The sequence below is a fragment of the Protobothrops mucrosquamatus genome, unplaced genomic scaffold (genome assembly GCF_001527695.2).
Source record: "Protobothrops mucrosquamatus isolate PMUCROS unplaced genomic scaffold, P.Mucros_1.0 scaffold687, whole genome shotgun sequence".
Taxonomy (NCBI): domain Eukaryota; kingdom Metazoa; phylum Chordata; class Lepidosauria; order Squamata; family Viperidae; genus Protobothrops; species Protobothrops mucrosquamatus.
In genome coordinates this window covers 231,118-239,762 of record NW_015386973.1, presented here as the reverse complement: position 1 = coordinate 239,762, position 8,645 = coordinate 231,118, and the positions used below count along the sequence as shown (strand labels likewise).

At 39.6% G+C, this 8,645-nt stretch overlaps 2 protein-coding genes across 5 annotated transcripts in view; both read right to left on the bottom strand.

The window, feature by feature from the left end:
• The window catches only part of SCYL2 (SCY1 like pseudokinase 2), a 38,528-nt gene extending 33,572 nt beyond the window's left edge, over window positions 1-4,956 (bottom strand). The window contains exon 1 of the mRNA XM_015818155.1: window positions 4,808-4,956. The gene's annotated coding sequence lies outside the window, so the exon portion shown is untranslated. The remainder of the gene's footprint in view (window positions 1-4,807) is intronic.
• A 2,312-nt stretch (window positions 4,957-7,268) lies between these two features.
• Window positions 7,269-8,645, bottom strand: part of ACTR6 (actin related protein 6) — a 14,843-nt gene continuing 13,466 nt past the window's right edge. For all 4 annotated transcript variants that reach the window (XM_015818152.1, XM_015818153.1, XM_015818151.1 and 1 more), the window contains exon 11: window positions 7,269-8,296. In XM_015818152.1, coding sequence (XP_015673638.1) covers window positions 8,167-8,296 — 130 coding nt within the window. In that variant the 3' untranslated portion in view covers window positions 7,269-8,166. The remainder of the gene's footprint in view (window positions 8,297-8,645) is intronic.

The following is an 8,645-nucleotide window of genomic DNA, read 5'->3' as shown; positions in this document are numbered from 1 at the left end:
GGCTGACGGCACCCTGAGGAGGCCCTCTCTGTGGGAGCGTATCGGCCGGTGGGAGGCAATCTGTGGCAGAAGGCGGTCTCGGAGGTAACCAGGTCCAATGCCATGGTGCGCTTTGAAGATGATAATCAACACCTTGAAGCGCACCCGGAAGGCCACAGGCAGCCAGTGCAGCTCGCGCAGCAGCGGCGTTACATGGGATCACCGCCCGCGCGGCCGCATTCTGGACCAACTGGAGCCTCAGAGTGCTCCTCAAGGGGAGCCCCATGTAGAGAGCATTACAGTAGTCCAGGCGGGAGGTGACAAGAGCATGAGTGACTGTGCGCAAGGCATCCCGGTCTAGAAAAGGCCGCAACTGGTGCACCAGGCGTACCCGGTAAAACGCCCCCCTGGCCACAGCCGCCAACTGGTCGTCCAGTGTCAGCCGTGGAAAGCTTTGGAAAGCTTCCATCATTTTCTTGGCATTACTTGGAATGAATCCATATTCTCGTTACAGCCCTTCAAATATTGGAATATTGCTATCACGTCTAATTTCAGACTTCTCTTGTTCGGGTAAACACATATAGTTCTGCAATAGTGGTGAATATCTGTAGCTCAAGTGTAGGATGACGGTGAAGGTTTGTTCTCTGAGCTTATGGGTGTTTCACTACCAGGCTAGGTAACATCTTCAGTAGAATTTAACGGATGTCATTGTCAGTGTTCTTCTGTTTATAAGGGCTTCAGGTGTGGGTGTGTCAAGTGAGGGTCTCGTGATGGGTGAGGTGTGAGTCATCAATGAGAGTCTTGTGACATCAGGTCAGAGTCACTGAGAGGTAAACTGCTGGTGGGGGGGAGAGGGCTTGCGTGATTTAAGGATCGATGCTGTCTCTGGTTGGCTGTGTGGTTGATTTGGATTCTGAGGAGTTCATAGGCTGGTTGTAGATCAATGTGTCTGTTGATAGAATTGCTTGTGGAATGCCAGGCTTCATATAGTTCTTTTTACCATTTTTCATAGGATTTAACCTTCAATCTCAAACTATCTTTAGATAGATTTTTTACTCCAAAAGCATTTTATTAAAATAAATTTGATAAAAAAAATCCGATTTAAATAAAAAAAAATCCGATTTTTTTTTTTTAAATCATCATTAGCCACCCTGATCCTAACCAAACAGAAGTTGCAGTCTTAACTGAGTGCATACAGCAGGGGTGTCAAACTGCCGGCCTGTGGGCTGGACGCATCATCCGGAAGCTGCGCCCACCCCATTGCTGGCAATGGCAAAACTGTCCTGCTACATTGTGCAACATCACATGACGTCGCCAGTTTGACATGTCTGGCATACAGTGAGGGAAAAAATTATTTGATCCCCTGCTGATTTTGTACGTTTGCCCATTATTTATTTTAACAGTGAGAGACAGAATAACAACAAAATCCAGAAAAACACATTTCAAATAAGTTAGGATGGTGCCGATCTAAGATGTTTTTTGTACCCCTCCCCCTTCATCTGGACTTCTGCAATGTTTATCTGTTTGTTACTTTGGAAATAAATCTTCTGTCAAGACATTTTCTTTTATTTTCTATAGTGTACGACTGAATGAAGTTGAACAGATTCATGCTTAATCCTAATAAAATGAAACTGACTTTGTTACAAAGTTGTTCTGTATTCATGATTGTTCCATTTACAGCTCTCAAAGATGCGGTACTGCTGGCAAAGAGCAGATATGCAATCTGGGGGTTCTCCTTGACATATGGTTCCTGCTAGAAGAGCAGGTGGGGGCTGTGATTAGTAGAGCCTGGATATCTGACAACATTCACCTGATGAGTGATATTTTGATATCATAACAGAAATTGGAATCAGCTGTTTTTAGTTTTGAAAAAATATTTGATATTTTTCAAATTACTTTTATGAAGAATGGCCTAAAAAGTTATGGTTTTCCACATTTTTTTCATTAGATTACAATTTTATATCTTCATCAAGCAGTTAAGTTATTTTGAATTGATTCATCTCTTAACCTATCAAATTAAATAAGTGCTTCCCAACCTCAGCATTTTTAAGATGCATGGACTTCAACTCCCAAATTCTCCTGTCAACAATTCTCCAGCCTGGTGACTGGGGAATTCTGGGAGTTAAAAGTCCACACATCTTAAGTTGCTAAAAATGAGAAACACTAAAAAATCATACCATTGTACCTGATAAGGATAACTCTTGTCTCCTTTTTTTTCCAGTGGTGTTCTTGAACCATTGGCCTCTTCGAATAAACAGAATTAAGATATGTAGTGGCACTCGGCATGCTATATAATTTTTTGTTATATGCTTTAAATAATTTAATAATGATTTAAAAGGAAATTATTTCATCAGAAAATATTATATTTACTAGACCGCTTAGAAGAATGTTTAAAATGGAGGAAAATGCAGTCTTGTTAATTTCAACTTATGTCAGCAAACTTTTGGGGAAGAAACATTATTAAAGATCTTAATGAGAGATGGAGCTGTATTTCTGAAAAACAGATTTTGTCATTTCAGAAAGAACTTTGGCTATATTGAGCCTGGGACATGGCAAAGATGATAATTTTATGAAACTGTTAATAAGGATTTTAAGGAATACATCTATAGGTCTGTTATCTATTTTGAAAAGCCTGTGTTCTAAAATTGAGAAGATGAAACAATATATTTTTATGTCTAGATTATTAATTTAAGGACAAAATTAATTTTGCATTATTACCATTATGTTTTGCCCCTCTTTTTTAGATATTCTTTTGTTACAGCATAATCACTCTTTCCCCCATCTCTGTTTTTTTTATGTTTATGTTGTACCTTTTTGTTATTTTACTATTTATGTGTGTTTTCTTTTCTTTTAAATAGAGCCTTTGGCCAGTTCTGGTTGGACTATCAGCTGTGACTTTTCCAGATGAAAAGAAATGAAGTTAATGACTCTAACTCTTGTTGTCCCAAAGCTAGACAGAGACAATTTGGTCTACGTGAAACTACTCTTGAAAATGACCTATAATCTGCAGGTGATTTGATTCAAAATCTATTAACTATAAACTCCTATATCACTGTATTCCTTATAAGTTTCAAATGATGTGATCTGAATGAAACATGCTTACTCAATGGGAGGGGTATTATGAGTACCCCTCTCCTGAGAGATTAAGGGGACAGATGTCTATAAAATGGCCTTCCCAGCAGCAGCATCCTCATTGTAGAACACAATACTCTGTCTTCTGAGGTCAGAATGCCTCTTTCCCCTTTTGACATTTAGGAAAGAGTGTGAAAAGAATTCATTTTTGTAGGGCAGGCATGTCAAACTGCCCGCCCACAGGCTGGATGCGTCACACCGAAACTGTGCCCACCCCACTGCCGGCAATGGGGAAAAAGTCGCAATACGTCACACGACATCACGAGTTTGACATGCCTGTTGTAGGGCCTTTTAAATGAAAGATGCCCAGTAGCTGACAAGAGTATAGGAAGATAAGGATTTGTTTTTTGATGTTTGCACGCTTGAGTAGTAGCATACAAATTATAAGAGTATCGTTTATACACATCATACATAGAAACTATTGTGACATAGTAATATACTTATGAAAAACAGTATTTGCAAGTCATTTAAGGATATAGAAAATATTATAGATATAAAAATTAGTACAGCTGTAAACTCCAGAAATTAAGTTTAGGAACCTGCTGTAAGAAGCGTGCCTGCAGCTCTATAGAGATTCCAGCTGAATTTTTTTCCCCAAACAGGCTATCCAAAAACTGCTTTAGGTGTAACTTAGGGAGATGGCATATCTGTAAAAATAGTTTGAACTTATCTTTTAAAATGAAAATAGAACAAACCAAATAGAAATATGTAGCAAGGTGTTTAATTATCCTTAATCACACATAAATGCATATGACTTCAGCTCATCATAACAAAAGCAAATTTGGGAATAATTCCTCTGCTTTTTAAGCCTGGAAATAAAGATTTCAATTCTGCTATTTTCAATGTGAAGTTTACTAAATATACTTTTGACTGGGACATCAGTAGCATTTCAGATGTTTTAAAGGTAGTAATTTCTGTTTAACTGCTTCCATATCTCACAAGAAATTACTTTTAGTGAGCTGTCAGAAAAAGGTTCAGAAGACCCACGACACATTAAAAAGTAAAGAATTTAATTCTCTTCAAAACAGGGCAATCCCATTGTTTTGGCTTAGATTTCCCAAGCAAGTTTTGTCAGAAGGTGCAATAAGTGGACAACTAAACACATAAAATATACTCAGCCCATATTATTTTTATGCTTCGTTTGGTATTTCAATATACATACAGACTTTTAAATATGCTGTATTTCTCTGTGCTGTAGTATCATTTATACTGCCCATTTAAAAAATAGATTAATCAGCTATCGGATCACAAGAGCAAAAGTGCTTCTATTCTTTTTTTTAAAAAAACGTTGATATTCTTTGAGATGTCAGGCTACTAGATATACAAACAGCAGCCCATTCTTTCGGATAAATAAACCCCAAAAAACAGATACGAGATTTTCACCGGGTAAGCAAAAGGCTGAAGCTGTCCTTCCTCTTAACCGAAAGAGCCTGTGGGTTAGGAAATTGTATCGTTACTAAGAAGCTTATTACTCTTTTTCGCCACGTCGCTCGCGACCGATCGAGAAAACTAGCAGAAAACACGGTGGAGAGGAATAACGTCACCCAACTCTCCCTATCCCTGCCCTGCCCTGCCCAGAATACACCATTCAGGCCCTCCTTGCGATTCGGAGGCAGAAAACGGGCCCTTCCCCGCTCCAAGGTTTTAAGGCCCCTCTCCGGCACCGACAGCGAAGGCCGCCCTCAACCCGGCTCACCTCTCCCTGAAGAAACGATACAGCCCCCCCCCCCGTGGGGCGTGGTTGACCAAGTGCAGACCAGGCTCGGCTACGCCATGGCGACCACCTCAGCCGCCCAACCTGACCCGGATAGTCCTTCCCCCGAGCTTCCGCCGCCCGCCTCGGTTGTTGTCACTGCGAGAGAAAAACAGGAGATGGGCTCAAGGCCGGAAGTTGTGCCGGAGGAAGCCCCGCCCACCGCTTACGCCGCCAACGGTAGTTTCCAGCGTCCGTGGAGTTTGATTGCCCGTTCGAGGGGGGTCGGGTTTGGAGTGAGGCGGTCGAGGAGGTGCTCCTGGCTGTTATGGACGCCTTCCGTCCCCAGGCGACGGTTCTTCAGGAGTGCTCGGCTGGAAGACGACGCTGGAACTTCCCTTTCTGTTTGGGGCTCTTCTCTCATCACGAAGGCCGACTTCACTCGTTGCACTAGACTAGGGCATAGTTTTAGCTTGCTTTGTGTTGGCTTAATACAGTGTTTCTCAACCTTGACAATTTTAAGGCGTGTGGACTTCAACTCCCAGAATTCCACAGCCAGCAATGCTGGCTGTGGAATTCTGGGAGTTGAAGTCCACACGCCTTAAAATTGTCAAGGTTGAGAAACACTGGCTTAATATATTGCATGAGCTCTTGCCACTTGCGCAGGTAATCCTCGTCTTACAACAGTTCATTTAGTGACCGTTCAAAGTTAACAACGGCACTGAAAAGTGCTGGGACCATTTTCACAGTTTATGGCCATTGCAGCATCCCCATGGTCACATGATCAAAATTCAGAGGCTTGGCAACTGGTTCACATTTATGACCTTTGCAGTGTCCCAGGGTCCTATGATCACTTTTTGCAACCTTCTGACAAAGTCAATGGGGAAGCCATAGTCACTTAACCGGGTTACTAACTTAACTGCAGTGATTCACTTAATAACTGTGGCAAGAAAGGTAAAATGAAGTGAAACTCACTTAACAACTGTGTTGCTTAGCAACATAAATTTTGGGCTCAATTGCCATCCTAAGTTGAGGACTACCTGTACTTTAATAAATAGCAATATATGAATTGTGGGTATCCTAAGGCAAAGGTCTCCAACCTTTGCGGGCTCGCAGACCGGAGGGAAGGAGAGCAGCTTCAAAATTGGTGTGTGCGTGGGGCCATGCACACTGGCGCAGCTCTAGCGGCCCCATTCACGCATGTGGCTGGCCCTGTGTACATGCATGAACAGCTGTGCACCCCCTGCGGCGGCTAGCATCCCTATTCGCACATGCGCAAACGGGCCATACAACCCACCCAAGCTAGCATGCGCAAATGGGCCATGGACACTCGCCCCGCACTAGCATCCCCATTTTCACCCGTGTGTATCCTAGGCCACAGCCCATAGGTTGGGGACCCCTGTCCTAAGGAACAGGGAGAGCAAATTATATATGCTTAATTACATCATCACACAAATGATGTGTTTACATACTGTATACATCATGATGAAATTACATAAATGCCATCATAATGAAATTACATAAATGCATACTTTGCAGTTATTATTACTTGCATTGGCCACTGCCACTTGGTGCAGAAATTGCTGATACAAATTCATTTATATAGTCTCAGATTCTAAAGATCAACATGGGAACTGAGGTACAATAGAATTATGAGAATGTACAGGTTTTATGGATCATAGATGTAAATAAGTCCAAGATGCATAAACATCTTGGCATTCAAAAGTCTTGACGGTTGCTTCTCAATGTAGCATTTCGTCTTAGTATTTCTGAGGAGTCTTTATTTTACATGTACAAAGAATCTTAACAAAGATTCCCTTATAACTCTCCCTCCTAGTGGTGACAAGGATACCATAGTTGAATTACTGAATGCTGTCAAGGGTTCTAAAAAGGAGTGGCAAATCTGTAATCAGGTTCTGAGGAAGGTAATGCTCCAGAGAAATTATTCCTGTTTCTCATGTGCCTACCTGAATCCAGACTGGAAGGGATCAGATGAGCCATTTCATTTTAGATCTAATTAATTCCCTACCATCTGTAGAATTTGCTCCAAAAGACAAATTTGAAGACAGGAAGTCATCCAATACAGCTGGACAGAAACAGCCTCTTCAAAAGACAGCACATTACCATTTTTTTGAGGCTAGTGGGATTTCACCCTCCCTAGGAAAAACATTTATCTCCTGACTCCAGCTATATGCATCCACAACCACCCAAAGGAGCCAGGTTGTATATAGGTCTATTTATTCCTATTATGTTAAACTTCATCATAGAATGAAATTGATAGTAAAATATTGTTGGAACATCTGGCACTGAAAATTTTGTCAGTCCCCATTACAACTACTTTTCTGTATTCAGATTTGAACTCACTTGGTAAGGGATTTGGAGAAATTATTACAAATTCATAGAACAGCAATGAGGGTTAGGACTGTAATGAAGACTACAAATTAAATTCTACAAACAGACATTAATGGAGCTAGGTTTTTATAATCTTGAGAAAGCTGAAGCACTACTGTATGTTAGCACTTTTCTATTAAACTCCATAGTAGAGGATATGGATTTAAATTACAAGAAGACAAGATTTCAACTGAATGTTAGGAAAACCTTCCCACAAGTAAAATCATGGTGGGCTCCCCTTTTTGGGAAAGTTGAGAGTTACCTTGGATGTTTTCTAATCTAACTTGTACTCAGGCCAGGAGTCCTCTTATCTTCTCACACAAATGGCTGTCCAACCTTTGCCTTTGTTAACATGAAGGCTAGACAGTCTAAGAGAATTTAATTTAAATCCCTACATTAAGAATGGGTCTAAACTCAATAACTTGAATGGCCCCTTCCAATTTTAATTCCTTGGAATATTTTTCTATTAAGAGATTTGACACTGCAGTGTGTTACCTTTGTCTTCAGTTTAGTAGTGGTTGCCTTTCCACTAATAAAGAGGACCTGTGGATAAAATTACCCATTTATTAAATTGACCAAGATTAGATATTTTTAAAAATGAACTAGCTTTTGAGTTATACATAATTATCTTTCTAGAATCCAAAATTAAGGTTTCATATATACATTAAAGTTTCATACATACTATACATTTAAAACTTTGTAAGTCATCTCGGCCACAAAATATTCTGATATATTAACTGACTTCCTTTAAGGAGCTATTCTAGTTATTTTCTTTAGAATTCATATATTTACCATGAATTCAGTGATCAGTAATAACCAATATATACACCTATATGTTTGTATACTCATGTACACAAATAAGTACAGTTATATATAGACAGTTCATCAATATTAGTTATTCTATGACACAACACCACATGAAGACATCTTGCCAATCTATATAATACAACACTTATATGGAAGTAATCTATTTAAATATCAAATTTTTCTTCACATATGCTATGCCCATTTTCTTCATAGTCTTCTCTGGTTACTACCATATCTTCGAAATCATCATTTTCAGAAATCAACTTTCCACCTTCCCAGGAATAAGTAATAGGACTGAAAATAAATAAAATAGCCTTTTAGAAAGTGAACTATATAAAAATTATGAATTAATATTTACATTAGCCACACTAGGAAACATTACTTGTATAATGCATGAGAAATTAATGTACTGAATACCAAGTCGATTATGATTAATTTAGTTGTATTTCACAGAGAAAATGAACCAAATGATTGCAAGTTATACCTTACCATGTGAGCAGGTAAAGCCAGAAAATCAGAGCAAGCAGATAAAATTGTGTACCTTGATAGAATATTTATTAAATCGATGGGGGAAGTTTTAAATTATGTATTTGCTTAGAAATGTCATGGACAATACAAGGTTTGTTGTGATGGCTGAATCTTT